Source organism: Gopherus flavomarginatus, chromosome 10, assembly GCF_025201925.1.
Source record: "Gopherus flavomarginatus isolate rGopFla2 chromosome 10, rGopFla2.mat.asm, whole genome shotgun sequence".
Taxonomy (NCBI): domain Eukaryota; kingdom Metazoa; phylum Chordata; order Testudines; family Testudinidae; genus Gopherus; species Gopherus flavomarginatus.
In genome coordinates this window covers 1160288-1177310 of record NC_066626.1, presented here as the reverse complement: position 1 = coordinate 1177310, position 17023 = coordinate 1160288, and the positions used below count along the sequence as shown (strand labels likewise).

General features: G+C 50.7%; 4 protein-coding genes across 4 annotated transcripts in view; 3 read left to right on the top strand and 1 right to left on the bottom strand.

The window, feature by feature from the left end:
* Positions 1-7297, top strand: part of LOC127030049 (adhesion G protein-coupled receptor E3-like) — a 32328-nt gene extending 25031 nt beyond the window's left edge. Inside the window, 1 exon segment of the mRNA XM_050915958.1 lies at positions 7064-7297. Within this exon segment, the coding sequence (XP_050771915.1) occupies positions 7064-7297 (234 nt within the window).
* Positions 1-17023, top strand: part of LOC127058928 (maestro heat-like repeat-containing protein family member 2B) — an 852871-nt gene that overhangs the window by 62618 nt on the left and 773230 nt on the right. The gene's annotated exons all lie outside the window — the stretch shown is intronic.
* Positions 1-17023, top strand: part of LOC127058925 (uncharacterized) — a 613715-nt gene that overhangs the window by 43291 nt on the left and 553401 nt on the right. The window lies entirely within an intron of this gene.
* LOC127030048 (nck-associated protein 1-like) overlaps positions 10249-17023 on the bottom strand; it is a 56134-nt gene continuing 49359 nt past the window's right edge. Inside the window, 2 exon segments of the mRNA XM_050915957.1 lie at positions 10249-10295; positions 14596-14689. Coding sequence (XP_050771914.1) covers positions 10249-10295; positions 14596-14689 — 141 coding nt within the window.

Genomic DNA, 17023 nt, shown 5'->3' with positions numbered 1-17023 from the left:
CCACAAATTGGTTGGCCAGCTGGCCTGCGTGCTGCGGGTTCTCCGGCTTCTGGTCCATCAACCACAGCCTCAGGTCGGACGGGCACTGCTCGTACAGGTGCTCCAGTATGAATAGGTCAAGCAGGTCCTCTTTAGTTTGGGCCCCAGCTGTCCACTTGCGAGCATACCCCTGCGCCCGGTTGACCAGTTGTAGGTATGTGACCTCACGGGTTTTACGCTGGCTCCGGAACTTTTTCCGGTACATCTCAGGAGTCAGCCCAAACTCGCGGAACAGGGCCTGTTTGAACCGTTCGTAGTCCCCTGCCTCCGCCCCTTTCAGTCGGCTGTACACCTCCACGGCTGTGGAGTCCAGCAAGGGGGTGAGAACTGCGATCCTGTCTGCAGGGTCAACCCTGTGCAGCTCGCAGGCATTCTCAAAGGCCGTCAGGAAGGTATCTATGTCCTCCCCCTCCTTACGCCGGGGCAGCAAGTGCTTATCAAAGCTCTTTGTAGGCTTGGGTCCCCCCTCACTCACCGCAGCTGGAGCCTCACTGCTCCTCAGCCGGGCCAGGTCCAGCTCATGTTTACGCTGTTTCTCCTTCTCCTCCCACTCACGCTGGCGCTGGTTCTCCTCATGTTTACGCTGGTTCTCCTCATGTTCACGCTGGTTCTCCTCATGTTCACGCTGTTTCGCCTTCTCCTCCAGCTCTCGCCTCTTTAACTCGAGCTCCTCCCATCTCAGCTCCCTTTCATATTCCAGCCGCATCCGCTCCACGGATGCCGAGCGTTGCCGGGAGGATCCCCTGCTGGGGGGTGGGCTTCGCCGGGCAGATCCCCTGCTGGCCGGGGGTGTCACGGTGCCCTCGGTATACACTGGGCTCCTCCCCGCCCTTCCTCTACGCCTAGGCAGGGGGGGTCTCGGGAAGCCCTCGTCCGCCGGCTGACCACTCCCAGCGGGGACAGACACTGGTGCCTGCGCTGCATCTGCTCGGCTGCTTCCCTCAGAGACAGGGCTCCGTTCATTCATGCGGTCTCCCTGCTCCAGCTGTGCAATCAGCTGGTCCTTGCTGAGCCTCCCTGGGTGCAGCCCCCTCTGCTTGCACAGCTCCACCAGGTCACACTTGCGCCGCTTGGCATACATCTTCCTGCTGACCACTCACAGGCCGGGGTGCTCGCCGCTCCCCACGGTTTCCAGGGGGACCCCTAGTGCACCAGCCCTTCTTGAGGTCACCACCTCTCTGCCAGGGTCGAGCTGCAGACTCCTCCGCCCCTGGGACCGCTCGCTGCAATCCCCCGGGGGACCCTGTTACTGCAAAGTCCTTCTCACTGGGCACACACTCCCAGGGGTTAACCACCCCTTCGTTTTACTGCTCCCCAGTCACTTACTGCAGGAAGCGCCGTCCACGGGGTGCAGTATCTCCCGCCGCTGCCACCAGTTGTCACGGAGTGTGGGGAGTCCGGCCCTGCACCCCTCTTCCTGGGACCCACAGTGACTCTCAGCCAGCCAGTAAAACAGAAGGTTTATTGAACAACAGGAACACAGGTTACAGCAGAGCTTGCAGGCACAGTCAGGACCCCTCCACCGAGTCCTTCTGGGCTTTCAGGGTGCTTAGATCCTAGCTAGGATACCCTGAATTCCGCCCACACAGCCCCAAGCCCAAACTCAAACTGCTTCCCTCCTGCCACTCCCTTCCTTTGTTCCCCTTCCCGGGCAAAGGTGTTTGACCTTTCCCCTCCCTTACCTAGCTCAGGTTACAGGCTCTGGCATCGTCCATCCCCTAAAGTCCTCCCCTGCTCTCCCACTCCCCACACAGACAGTCCCTACTGCATCACACATTTCCATTCACCCAAACGGGAATTCTTTTGGGTGAATGGGAGTTTAGTTTGCAAATATTTTCAAGATTTGTACATTTTGTCCCAGTTTGAGACAGGGAGAAACACTGAACTCTCAAAAATATCCCAGGGTGGAAAGCAGCCCCCGTCGCTGGTGCCGGCCCAGGGGTGGGTCTGATATCAGCCAGGGCACAAGGCACCAAACAGCCAAGCCCACTTGACAGGGGCAAGTTTGCCCCGGGAAGGTAACTTGTGATTGGAAAGCCTGCAGGGATGCAGGAGAGCAGCCCCATGGGCAGGCAGTCCCAGGCAGTGCGGTCTCTAGCACAGATTTCAGCGACCCTCTTGTTGATACCATGCCAGCCAGCAGGTAGCGGGTGTCAATCCATTCCCAAACCCTCAGGTGGGAGCAGTTGGTATCTCAGTGTGGGGCTGGCTATTGTTTCACTTAATCTCTCAGCACTTAGCAAATCGCATAAAACCAGACAGCTTCACACAGACAGACAGACAGACGCACATGCCCCTCCCCCCATCATACATGCTGCCATCTGCTGTGGGTCACTCCCTCCTCCAGCCCTCATTTAGATCCAAACTCAGCAAGAGAAGAGCTTCAAAGTGTGCATCTCAGCACATAGCCACACCCCTCTGCCAGCAGTGCCCAGCTCCTCCCCAGAGCAGCCAGCAATGGAGTGACCGGGACAGGGTGCAGGCCAGGAATCACCTGCCCCAGCTCCTCCAGGGAGTGTTTGCTAAGACGGGTCAATGGACCCCAGAGCTGCCTCCCTAGACATGGGGGTGCACCGGGTGTGGGGGGCTGTGGGCAAGGGGGTACCCCAGATGGCCAGTCCCCCTGGCAGCACGGGCCAGCAGACTGCTGGGCAATCAGTGAGCATGGTTTAAACTGGAGTTCTCATCCCAACAGCCACACGGAGAAGAGAGAAAGTAGAGACAGAGCAGCGGCACTGAGTCTAGCGCTCTGCTGGCCCAGGTGCGCAGAATCCCCTTCATCCCACCCCCAGCTCCTCACCCCAGCATCCCAGCCAGCCCACCGTGGGAAGACGGCACCGGGAAGGGGTTTCAGAGAAGTTGGGACCCATGATGCCATCGCCAGGCGAGAGGTGGGGAGGCAGCATGGGTCTGGTAGAGAAGCGACTGCCCAGCGGATCAGCAAAGCAGCCCACAGATGGTCAGGGTGTCTGAGAGCTGAGAGGGTCATGCCACACTGACACCCAGAGACAGGCCAGTTGGGATGGAAGATCCCTCACATGTTCCCTCCCCCTCCCATTGCTGGCACCTGAATATTCACAGCACACTCACGTGGAGAACTCCTCCCCCGCCATTCAGAACAATGGAGAACTCCCCCTCCCCCATCTCCCAGTTCAGAACAATAGGAGCTGAGCACTTTTGAAAGTCTGGTCCAGTCCAGCTTCTTTCCCCCTCTGATCTCGAAGCTCTTCCCAAGGGGGCAATAACAGCCATTCGGAGGACAGGGAGAGAGGTCACATGCACAGCAAAGTGGGGCATGGCCCCGAAGAGAAGGTTCCAGGAGACCTTGCGCCAGCCATGCCCTGGCCTGCCTCCAGGAAAGGGGGAAAGGTCCATGGGAACAGAGGTCTCAACCCTTTAGCTCTTAGGCATGGGTCACCCAGGCATACAGCTCCCTATGCATCCCCACAGTTGCAGGTGCAGAGGAAATATTCGTCACTGTTGGGATTGCTGGGGGAAGTTCTGAGGCCTTCTGCTCGTAATGGGCCCTTCTGGGGGCTGTGATGTGGGGGTGCAAACCCAAATGCCTGGGATTCCTGAGTGGGTGAGGGGCACCACCCTCCCATTGGCGCGTCCCATTCCGGTCTGTGCCTGCAAACTCTGCCCCCAGAGAAGGGAGGCCGGACCCACAGCCCTGATGAAAATTCAGTCCTTGGGGAGGTGCCATTTTAATACAGCTGATGATTCCCGGTCCCAGCACCTCCCACCGCCACACTCCAGAACTCTTGTAGGGATATTAAAGAAGGTTTATATTAGACATGGTTTATATGAAAAATGATTTATTGTTAGAAATGATTTATTGTTAATTGATACTTTATAACTAAAGGTTTATATTAGAAATAAATGTGGTTCCCGAGATTTAGCTTCTAACCTGCAAGCCACCAGCTGTGCCTGTGTGAAGCCTGCTCAAAGAGATACTTTGTATAAAACTTGTTAAACATTAATTGACTCTAAGTGCCTGTTCTCTAAGTGACACTTTGTAGTCACTACTTTACTTTGTAACTGCCCCTGTAAGCTGCTAATTGGTTAATTGACTAGGCGCGCAAGCCGCCAATTGACTCTGTGCCTCAGGCAAAGCGGTGTAATTGCTACTTTGTAATCACTGCGGTAAGCCAAAACAGTAGCTGTTAGAGACCCCTACCCTTTGTCACTTTTCTTCTCACTTTATTTTTCAATAATAAAAGACAGGGAGTCACATAAACTGGTAACACCCCACAAGGTAAAGAGACAGTAAACTAGATGGAATTAAGATAGAGAATGTATGCGAACGAGTGCCTAGTTTAAATGATGAATGAATGGTTAGGGAGTTACCAGCCTGAAGAAGACGGTGTCCAGTGGAATCAACCAGATGACCCCCGGAGAGCAAACTGGAATCCACCCCAGCACCTCAAAGGAAGGAAAAACAAACATCTGACAACATGGAGCCAGCCACCTGCTGATTGATTTAACAGCAGCAGAATGAAGCAACTCTCATGACCTAACATAGGGAAACATTCCTATAAAACTGGACTCTGAAGAATAAGGGCTTGGAGTCTCTGGTTCTGCTACCACCCTCCAGGAGCATCAGGTGCACCTGACCCGGACTCGGCTCCACTCTCGTGTACAGGGGACCTGGCCAGTATTCTGTCACAAGCACCTTTTACGCTGGTAACTATAACGTCTACACAGAACTTGTATGAGTGATTGTGCGAATGAGTGTATATACACACACACACACATACACACGACACTGGCCTGGGTCTCTCATTATACATATAGGTGACATAGCATAGTGGTTAAGAGCGCTGCCCTTTGATACAGGAGACCGGGTTTCAAATCCCAGTTGGTACCCCTAACGCATCACCTTCCTACCTCAAATATGAGAGCAATACGACCTAGGAGAGTCATACCGGCTTGGACGTCGGCCGGATTAACAAGGTCTGCACCAGATGTTGAGGAACCAGGCCAATCTGACAATAAGTGGGCTACTGGAACAAACTATTCATGGATGAGACAAGAGAACCTGGAATTGATGGAATGCTACTATAACAGTAGACCTAAGGAGAGGGGATCTATGAAATGTAGGAGGGGACTATGGATAGACAAAAGACCTACATCCACACTTACTGAGAAACAGCTAGTTACCCAACGCTTCAACATAGTAAAGAGGAAGCTGCTCTCACAGCTTGAGATAGACCAACTCCACATTACATCCCAGATTCAACAAGCCTGGAAGAACAAGTGGATGTGCAGCCCACTCCTGAAGCTGAAACGTCACTGCCACCCCCTTCATTGCAGAGCACAGCAGCTGATAGGAGGCATAAGATCAAGGAGAAACTAGCTACAGTCAATCCTTGAGACCAATTACCAAGGCTCAGTGGAGAAGTACCACCAGATAGTATGTTAGAAGATGCCAATAGAGCCCTCCTGACAATCCCTACTACCACCATAACTCAAGCCAATGAACTGGTATACACTACAGCCTCTGTAATCCTGGAGATGCTTGGCTATACGATCAAGAAGAACAACAGTATGTACCCACCCTGGAAAATGAGGTTGGAGGATAAGACCAAGGCGACTTGGAGAGAAGTTAGTCAGCTGGTGGAACTACAGAAGGGTGTAGAGATTAAGGATAAGACTCAGCTACTGAAATAATATAAGGGCCTGACTCCATCTGAAGCCCTAGAGACTGCTACACAAAGGCTCACAGCACTGGCTACCAGGCTCAGGAGATACACTAGGGAAGCAGAGGCCAAAAAAGTAAATGCCCTGTTCTCTAAAGAACCATCTAAGGCGTTGTACTCCCAGTTACAGTGCAACAACACAATAACAGCAGAGCCAGCAGCAGCAGAAACTGAACAGTACTGGAAGAACATAGGGAAGAAAGAGAAGACTCATAACACCAGTGCAAAGTGGCTACAGGACCTGAGCACAGCAATCTCCCAGAACAGAAACCAGTTACCATCACAGTAGAAGACATCCAGCAGCGGGACAAGAACATGAAGAGCTGGACAGCACCTGGACCAGACATGATCCACACCTACTGGCTAAAGAAACTAACAGCAGTGCATGAACGCCTAGCAGCACAGATGAACCAGCTGCTGGCAGCAGGCTCCCACCCAAACTGGCTAACACAAGGAAGGACAGTGCTGATCATGAAAGACCCCTGCAAGGGAATAGAACCGGCCAATAACCTGTCTCCCCACAACATGGAAAATCCTATCAGGTATCATAGCCGCCAAGCTACAGGACCATATGGGCCAGTATATGAGCACAGCTCAGAACGGCATTAGGAACAACACCAGAGGTTCAAAACACCAGTTGCTCATAGATAGAGCAGTCACTCAAGGTCTAGACAGACCAATCTGAGCACAGCCTGGATTGACTACAGGAAAGCCTACGACTCAATGCCACACACGTGGATCTGTGAATGTCTGCCGCTATACAAAGTCAATAGGATACTAAGGATCTTCCTCAAGAACTCAATGGGACTATGGAAGACAACACTGGAAATCAACTCAAGGCAGCTTGCACAAGTGGCCATCAAGTGCGGCATATACCAAGGTGATGCACTGCTGTTCTGCATAGGCTTAAACCCCCTCAGCCAGATAATTACAAGGACTGGATATGGGTATGGGTTTAGGAGTGGAACTACCATCAGCCACCTCCTCTACATGAATGACATCAAGCTGTATGCTAAGAATGAATGAGACATCGACTTGCTAATCCACCTGACGTGGATTTACAGTGAGGATATCGGGATGTCATTCGGACTGGAGAAGGTAGTCACGTCTGATGAGGTGGAGCTCCCAGCGGGCCACATGGCAGACATACAGACCAGCTACAAGTACCTTGGCGTCCCACAGTCACATGGAAAACACAATGAGGAGGCAAGGAAGACAGCAACATCCAAATATCATCAAAGGATAAGACAGGTCCTGAAGAGCCAGCGCAGTGGGGAAAACAAGATCCACGCCATTAACAGATACGCCCTGCCGGTTATCAGATACCCTGCCAGTATAGTGAGCTGGCAAAGGAGGACATGGAGGCTGCTGATGTGAAGACTCGGAAGCTCCTCACAATGCATGGAGGTTTCCACCCCAAGTCCAACACCCAGAGACTGTATACCAGCCAGAAAGAAGGCGGGCGGGGCTTGGTGAGCGTCAAAGCCACTGTCCTGGACGAAACCCGAAGCATCCAGGAGTACATCAGTAAGAGGCCCCTAAAGATGAGCTGCTGAGAGAATGCCTGAGGCAGCAGCAGACATGGGAGGAAGACCAAGCAGAAGAAGTGCCATGGCAAGACAAGATCCTGCATGGGATGTACCATCGACAGATAGCTGAGGTGGCTGACATTGGGAAATCCTACCAGTGGCTGGAAAGGGCTGGACTAAAAGACAGCACTGAGGCACTGATCACAGCAGCACAGGAACAGGCACTGAGCACCAGATCCACTGAAGCAGGGATCTACCACACTAGAGAGGACCCAAGGTGCAGACTGTGCAGAGAGGCCTCAGAGACAGTCCAACACATAGTGGCAGAATGTAAGATGCAGGCAGGAACAGCATACACTGTGAACAGCACAACCAAAGTGTCTGGCATTGTGTATAGGAACATCTGCACAGCGTATGGGCTAGATCCTCCCAAGACCAGATGGGAGATTTCACAGAAGGTTGTGGAGAATAGCAGGGCTAAGATTCTGTGGGACTTCCAGATCCAGACGGACAAGCAGGTACTGGCCAATCAACCAGATATCATGGTAATAGATAAGGACCAGAAGACAGCGATGGTGATAGATATAGCAGTGCCAAGTAACAGCAACATCAGGAAGAAGGAATATGAGAAAAGTACCAGGGCCTGAAAGAGGAACTAGAGAGGATGTGGAAAGCGAAGGCCAAAGTGGTCCCAGTGGTGGTAGGAGCACTCGGGGCTGTGACTCCTAAGCTGGGTGAGTGGCTCCAACAGATCCCAGGAACAACATCAGAGCTCTCTGTCCAGAAGAGCGCAGTGCTAGGAACAGCTAAGATACTGCGCAGAACCCTCAAACTCCCAGGCCTCTGGTAGAGGACCCGAGTTTGAGGAAGACACATACCACCCATAGGGGTGAGAGGGTTTTTTTTTAATACACACACACACACACACACACACACACACACACACACATATATTTATATATATATGGGTATAAGAAATAAGTAGTAATAGAAATAAGTAGTCATAGGAATAAATAGACAAACAACATTGTTTACTGCTATCTTTTGTTTTATTATGGTATTTACAATAAATGTGACAAATGTCTTGTCTCCTTTAATAAGATCCTGCTAGTTTTTATTGGTCTAATATAATTGGTATAACATTTTGGTGGAGAATAGCGAAAGGGGGATTATTGATATTTTTGCCTCACTTATTGTAAACCAATCTGTGTGCACACAACCGGCTCTACAGAGCACGGTTCTATTCTTGGTTAACCAGACCTGCTGGCCTCCGGATAGGTAGCAGGAAAATAAAGAACTCATAAAATTGTTAACAAACCTGCTGGCCTCTGGATAGGTAGCAGGAAAAGAAAGAAAAATCAGGGGCAGCAAGAGGGTCCCAGGGACCAGCCAGTGCTGCTCGCTAAACAAAATTAAAAATGTTTAAGAAAAGGCAAGGGAAAACAGTCTCAGAGGGAGGAATGGAGTCAAAAGTAGCTAAATGGAGTCACCTTTTATTAAAGAGATAACTCCTTTTAAACAAATCCTTCAAAGATATAGGCACAGTCCTTGGATCGAACAAGCCCTTGCAGATATCTGCACCATTTCGGACCTAGAGGATAGATTGGCCCAATATATCCTCATATGCAAACCCCTAACTGTGGCAAAAAGAGATGCCGCAGGAATCTGGCTGCTATGGGAGGCATGTAATGACAGCTACCTCCACCTAACAGCCTGTAAAGAGGAGAAAATATTTCTAAAAGAAAAAATATCCCAATTAGAAAAAGGGGTAGAAAATTGGAAAGTGATGGCAACAAATTCTCACAACCAAATGGAAATAATAAAATAAGTGTTACAGGAAAGTAAAAGTAAAGAAAGATTCCTGATGGACCAAATGACAGCCTTCACAGAATTAGAGAAAGAAAATCAGGCTTTGATCAAAGAAAACCAGGTCCTACAAAATATGGTTAAGAAATTAACATTAGAACAGGGCAAAGCCCCGGGAAGCCATACCCACTGCGATTCTATTATTAAGCAGTTGAAACACAAATTAGGTTTTGTGACCCGCCAAATAGCAGCTGTCACATCAGGAGAATGGAACCCAACCACATGTAAAATACAATCGGATTGGGAGACAGATATTTGGGACCCCCGGGAAATTGGAGAGAAAGATATCTGGCATGACCCACAAGAGGGTCTTGTGGCTCCGGTGGCAGCCATAGAACGGCGCTCTGTGACCACCCCAATAGACAGTGCGGGGAATCAACAGGTCACCACCATTCCAGCATCAGCCTCAGACTTAAAAGCAATGGTTGACAATTTGGGAACACTAAATAGAGAAACCTTTTCCCGAGGGTGTATCAATGCCATCCTGTTGGCAGGAAGAGAAGCACTCACCACTCAGGAAATGTATCACCTCATGGGCATATGTGTGGCACCAGAAATACGAGCAGCCCTGGACCGCATAAGAATTGGCGCTGGTGATAGTGAGCTGGCCCTAATGGCCACCTTTGGAGAACAGATAGGCAGGAGAAATTTTATTGCCCAAGCCGTGGCTTCTACTCAGGACACAAACGAAGATCCTGAAAAATCTCACCCGGTGGGCCCTAATGCAGATTATGGCTGGTTTAGTAACCATACCCGCTAATACGGATTTAGATTTAATCCCCTTCTCCGTACCATCTCTCAGGGATTGCACTGCCTCACTACTTCCCTATTATTCAGGCAAGCTTGCCATTTGGCAGGACGGGCACCCTGCCACCGTAAGAGAATTAAAAGGGATGGTACAACACATAACTACCCACACCGGACCAAAGCCCAATATTAAAAAGGAAAGGGTGGCATACATGGCGGCAATGGAGCCAACAGTCCCCTATTCACGTGAAAGTGGAACAAAGGGATTTTCAGGATCCCGCGGAGGGCACTCAAAAGTCAGATTCAGGGGAAGGGGGAATAACCAGTCTAGGGGTCGGCTGTACCCAGACCTTCAAAGATCTCAGTCAGCCAAAGGCAGTAAACAGCCGGAAAAACCCGTCGTTGATGTGCGCTGCATGGCATGGAGGCTATTATTACAGATGGGAGGAGCTAGACAAAAATGGGATAAGGCCCCTTTGGCCGATATTATAACAGAGATTCTTAGATTGCAGGACCAGCGAGGAGGCGTATCGGGGTAACCACCCCAAGCGCTCCTTTAGATTGTCAGGAATACTCCTAGGGAAGCCCACTGGACGTGGAACCCCCACTTGGCATAGGAGCCCAACAGTGGAGGTTTATAGGAGAATTAACCTGGGATCCAGGAGGAAGACCCTATATCTACGTCCAGCAGGGAACTCAAGCTCCTATGATGGCTCTAATTGATACTGGAGCTTCCGTCTCTCTAATTAAAACCGCTCCTCTAGCAGGAACAAAAGGGCAAAATATGATATTACACTCCTTTCTGGGAAAACCCACCACCGGACAAGAATGGGTGCAGGTACCATTCTCTGTACAAGGATTCCACACCACTGGCAATCTGATTCAGACAAAACATATGACCGATGCCGTGATCCTGGGCACGGACTGGTTGTTCAAAAATAACATTATTATTGATCTCCCCAGAAGCGCTCTATGGAGACTGGAAACCCTTCCCCCTTATCTCCCTACAGCAAGCTGTGATAAGTTTGTCAGTAACAGAAGTGATAAACTCATTGCTGTGCTCAGAGCAGAACAGCAGGAGAAGTGGCGTTCTAAATTCCCCACGGTCTGGATCCAGAAGAAAAAAGATTGTGGTAGAATTAACGCTTGTGTTAAAATTGTAGGTGAACTGGTATCCCCACAAAAGCAATATCGGTATCCCAGGGAAGCAGAGACACAGCTCGTCCAAATTATTCAGGACCTGGAAGAGCAGGGAGTAATTAGAAAAACTAACTCACCTTTTAACTCCCCTGTCTGGCAAGTCATGAAGGCAGACAGGCAATCCTGGAGACTAACCATTGATTATAGAAGAATCAACAAAGGAAGTATACCCATGGCCCCCATCGTGGCAGATATGACACAGGTCATCCAAAAGGTGCAAACCACCTCCAGGTATTTTTCAGTTATAGATCTGGCTAACTGTTTCTTTGCCATCCCATTACATCCTGGTTCACAGGACCAGTTTGCCTTCACCATCAGAGACCAGCAGTACACATTTCAGCGCCTACCCCAAGGATTCCAAGACTCTCCAGCTACACTGGTCTACAATTTTTGAGAAGTCGTCTGCTTCAGAGATCAAATGTGCTATTTATTATGTATTTTGATGTGCTGAATTCAAATATGACAATTAACACAACTGATTGGCTACTGTTTCTAAGATATTTAAGTTTTTACATTTTATGTCTATGTGTATTGTGTAGATAGTAGAGTTTTAATCATAAATTGTAAACCTAGGTCTTTTCATGTATTTAGGGTTGCTTTACATGATAATATTTCACCTGTCCTGTTTATGTAACACTTTAAAAAGCAGCAAAAGGGTTGTTATATAAATAAAATTTATTATGAAACAAAAGGCAAAAAACTATTCTGTACATAGTTTAGTCCTATTCAGTGTCTACTCGGCGCTTCTTGGCTTGTCTCTTGTATTCATTAAATGGAGCATCTCTTGGCACTGTCCAGCAATAGTCTGCAAGCATTGATGGGCTCCATTTGCCCTGATAGCGTTTCTCTATTGTTGCCATGTCCTGGTGAAATCGCTCGCCGTGCTCGTCGCTCACTGCTCCGCAGTTCGGTGGAAAAAAAATCTAGATGAGAGTGCAAAAAATGTATCTTTAGTGACATGTTGCAACCAAGGCTTTTGTATGCCTTGAGGAGGTTTTCCACCAACAACCTGGAGTTGTCTGCCTTTTGTTTCCAAGAAAATTTATTGCCACTAACTGGTAGGCTTTCCATGCCGTCTTTTCCTTGCCACGCAGTGCATGGTCAAATGCATCATCTCGAAGAAGTTCACGAATCTGAGGACCAACAAAGACACCTTCCTTTATCTTAACCTTGGAAATTTTCCACGGAGGTACTTGAAAGCTGCTTGCGTTTTGTCAATGGCCTTGACAAAGTTCTTCATCAGACCCAGCTTGATGTGTAAGGGTGGTAACAAAATCTTCCTTGATTCAACAAGTGGTGGATGCTGAACACTTTTCCTCCCAGGCTCCAATGACTGTCGCAGTGGCCAATCTTTCTTGATGTAGTGGAATCTCTTGCACGATTATCCCATTTGCAGAGAAAACAGCAGTACTTTGTGTATCCAGTCTGCAAACCAAGCAAGAGAGCAACAACCTTCAAATCGCCACAAAGCTGCCACTGATGTTGGTCATAGTTTATGCACCTCAAAAGTTGTTTCATGTTGTCATAGGTTTCCTTCATATGGACTGCATGACCAACTGGAATTGATGGCAAAACATTGCCATTACGCAGCAAAACAGCTTGAAGACTCGTCTTCGATGAATCAATGAACAGTCTCCACTCATCTGGATCGTGAATGATGTTGAGGGCTGCCATCACACCATCGATGTTGTTGTAGGCTACAAGATCACCTTCCATGAAGAAGAATGGGACAAGATCTTTTTGACGGTCACGGAACATGGAAACCCTAACATCACCTGCCAGGAGATTCCACTGCTGTAGTCTGGAGCCCAACAACTCTGCCTTACTCTTGGGTAGTTCCAAATCCCTGACAAGGTCATTCAGTTCACCTTGTGTTATGAGGTGTGGTTCAGAGGAGGAGGATGGGAGAAAATGTGGGTCCTGTGACATTGATGGTTCAGGATCAGAAGTTTTATCCTCTTCCTCTTCCTCGTCTGACTCAAGTGAGAATGATTCTGGTGCATCAGGAACCAGCAGTCCTTCTCCGTGGGGTACTGGGCGTATAGCTGATGGAATGTTTGGATAATGCACAGTCCACTTTTTCTTCTTTGACATACCTTTCCCAACTGGAGGAACCATGCAGAAGTAACAATTGCTGGTATGATCTGTTGGCTCTCTCCAAATCATTGGCACTGCAAAAGGCACAGACTTCCTTTTCCTGTTCAACCACTGGTGAAGATTTGTTGCACAAGTGTTGCAGCATCTGTGTGGGGCCCACCTCTTGTCCTGATCTCCAATTTTGCAGCCAAAATAAAGGTGATAGGCTTTCTTAATCATAGTGGTTATACTGCGCTTTTGTGATGCAAAAGTCACTTCACCACAAGCATAGCAGACGTTATCTGCACTGTTTATACAAGTACGAGGCATCTCTGCTCACTTTGGCTAAACAGAAATGTGTCGCTTTGCAAAATCAAATACTGACAAATAAGAGAGCACGACACTGTATGATTTCTAGAGCTGATATAGGGCAATTTGTTCAGCAGAGTGATGTAAGCTTCGTTATGATTGCATCATCCATGACTTCTAGGAATAACATGATGTAATTCATATCATGTATGATGCAATACCAGCTTCAGATTGCATCATTCATTGTTTTGCCTAAAAAGCAAGTACTGTCCAAACCCAGTCATAGATTTATTCATAGATCCAGTCAAAGATGTATTTTAGTCATTTCTGGTTTAAATTGAGATCCCTTCCCTTTATAACTCACTTATCCTCGCCATTCCCAAGTCAAGGGTCGTATATACTGACTCAATAACATATCTTGAAAACTAGAGCCAATCAACAATTTTAAGCATCATTTTCGTTCTCAGTGACCCAGAATTAATAAAGTTGGACTACATTTATTTCAGAAGCATTTTGGCTGTGGAGCAGTGTAACAAGCCCTTAATGAAGGGAACGCAAAGGTCACTATCATCATTTCCATTTTACAGAGGGGAAACTGAGGCACAGAGCAGGGCAGTGACTTGCTCAAGTTCACCTTAGCACTTGTATCGTCAAAGCACTTGGCTAACTGAGACCTGGTCCTCACTGGAAAGTGTCCTGTTTTGGGTCTGTCAGGTGTGGGGAGTGATATTGTACTGATATAGTCACACTGGCACCAGCCTTAGGGGGGATAGCGGTACTGACATAAAGCCTCTTTAAACTGAAATAACTGCATTCATGCTGGGTGGGAATGTACTGCTTTGACTAGACTGGGAGTGTTAAAACGCTACCACTTTCTAGTGTAGACAGGGCCTACCCCCTCCAGAGCCCCTCCTTTGTGGAAGCTGAGTATTGTTCCAGACACAAATGTCTCTAGCCTACGTGTGTGTGAGCTGGGACAGAAGCGTGTGTCACGATTCACAATCACATGTTAAAACACGACTGAATGTGCGAGTGCAGCCAGAACCCAGGGCGGTGTCAACGCTGGGAGACTGGGCTAGAGGGACTCTGCTGTGACCCGGCCTGGCAGCTCCCAGCCTGGCTCTTACCGGTCTTCAGGTTGGAAAGTGCAGTCACCAGGGCTGAGTCAATGTTGCATGGGATCCCGGCAGCCGTGGCCAGCTCAAAGATGCTCAAGGTGACCTGTGGGAAAAGCCAGGAGAAGGAAGGGTGTCAGCAAGGCTGGAGAGCTCCCAGGCTCCCTCGCTTCCACTCCATGTAATGAACCAGCTGCATGTTTATGGGGAAAACACGGCAGCTGCTGTGAGCGCCTGGTCAGCAGGCCGTGGGCAGCTATCAGCCAGGGAGAAACAAGCCCCTTCTGCCACATATTGCCACAGCCTCCTGCAACAGGCTAGCAGGGGCCAGACAGACCTGTTGTTCCCCCAGGAGCGTCTCCCTTCCATGCAGAGGAGCTGGGGGCCCAGAGCCCACTGGGATGTGGACACTGGAATGTGTGAGGCACCAGAGGGTGAAGCAAATGGAGCCTGGTGGGGGTTGCAGGAGGCTGTGGGGCAGCAGTCGGGACTTTCTCCCTGGAAACATGCAGAACACAGTGGAAAGGAGCAGCAAGCTGGGACCAGCTGCTGAGAGCGCTGCTCTCTGGGGTGTCCCGCAGCACAGCAGGGAGTTACTGGACCCAAACTGTGGCAGAAGTGTCTTGATATTAGCCCCTGCTACAAGCCCCTAGTTTAGACACGATTTACACCAGTGCAGCTGGCTGGACGGCCGCGTCACAAAGGGCTGCCCCCCAAGTATGGACCTAGGGTTTCAAACAGGAACATAGCTCCCCCATTGCACCTCCTGTGCCACCACACTGCTATTTTTAGTGCCCTAGCTTGTAGAAAGCTAGCGCATGTAGATATCCCTGAGCTGGGAATTACGCTTTGCAGCAGCCATGCAGAGACCCCAAGGAGTGGATTAAAGCTAAGGTACTTGAGACAGGCGCCTGCCCCAGGTCTGACTTTGCCATGCCCTGTGTCCAGCCTGGAGCTTGTGCCCGGCATGACCGCGCTGTGCCCTGTGTCCAGCCTGGAGTCTGCGCCCAGCCTGACCATGTCGTGCCTTGTGTCCAACCTGGAGCCTGCGCTCAGTCTGACCGCGCAGTGCCCTGTGTCCAGCCTGGAGCCTGCGCCCAGTCTGACCGCGCTGTGCCCTGTGTCCAGCCTGGAGCCTGCACCTGGCCTGACCGCGCTGTGCCCTGCGTCCAGACTGGAGCCTGTGCCTGGCCTGACTGCGCCGTGCCCGACCGTGCCGTGCCCTGCATCCAGCCTGGAGCCTGCGCCTGGTCTGACCGCACCGTGCCCTGTGTCCAGCATGAAGCCTGCACCTGAGCTTACCGCGCCATGCCCTGTGTCCAGCCTAGAGCCTGCGCCTGGCCTGACCGCGCCGTGCCCTGTGTCCAGCTAGGAACCCGTGCCTGGTCTGATCGCGCCGTGCCCTGTACCTAGCCAGGAGCCTGCGCCTGGTCTGACTGTGCCGTGCCCTGTGTCCAGCCAGGAACCTGTGCCTGGTCTGATCGCGCTGTGCCCTGTACCTAGCCAGGAGCCTGCGCCTGGTCTGACTGTGCCGTGCCCTGTGCCTAGCCAGGAGCCTGTGCCTGGTCTGACCGTGCCGTGCCCTGTGCCTAGCCAGGAGCCTGCGCCTGGTCTGACTGTGCTGTGCCCTGTGCCTAGCCAGGAGCCTGTGCCTGGTCTGACCGTGCCGTGCCCTGTGCCTAGCCGGGAGCCTGCGCCTGGTCTGACTGTGCCGTGCCCTGTGCCTAGCCAGGAGCCTGCGCCTGGTCTGACTGTGCCGTGCCCTGTGTCCAGCCTAGAGCCTGCGCCTGGTCTGACCGTGCCGTGCCCTGTGCCTAGCCGGGAGCCTGCGCCTGGTCTGACTGTGCCGTGCCCTGTGCCTAGCCAGGAGCCTGCGCCTGGTCTGACTGTGCCGTGCCCTGTGTCCAGCCTAGAGCCTGCGCCTGGTCTGACCGTGCCGTGCCCTGTGCCTAGCCAGGAGCCTGCGCCTGGTCTGACTGTGCCTTGCCTAGCTAGCAATGGTGCATTTACACAGACTCCGCCATTGGAAGAAGCTGCTGTGAAACGGCCCTGAGATCTCCACAGGAAGGCGCATCTCATCACAGGTGAGTGCCACTGTGGGGGAGGGGTGCATCAGCGAGCAGGTCGTTCCCCCACCTCCATCAAGTGCAGCGTCAGAGAAGTCCCATCCCCACCACAGCATCAGTATGACACAGACTGAGCCAGGCAGGTATGTCACCCTGATGTCCAACCATCTGCTCAATATCTCCCCAAGGGGGGTTGTGTGTGGTCTCTGCCAAAAGCTAGACCAGCAGAGGGCCGTGGCTACTGCCAGATGTTCATACAGGACACAGTTTGCGAGAGATGCAAAATGTAGACTGTTAGATTGCAAAACTGCTGCAGGGAAACCTGCCACCCGAGGTGAGGGGGTGTCTCGGGGCTTACACCATCCACACTGAGA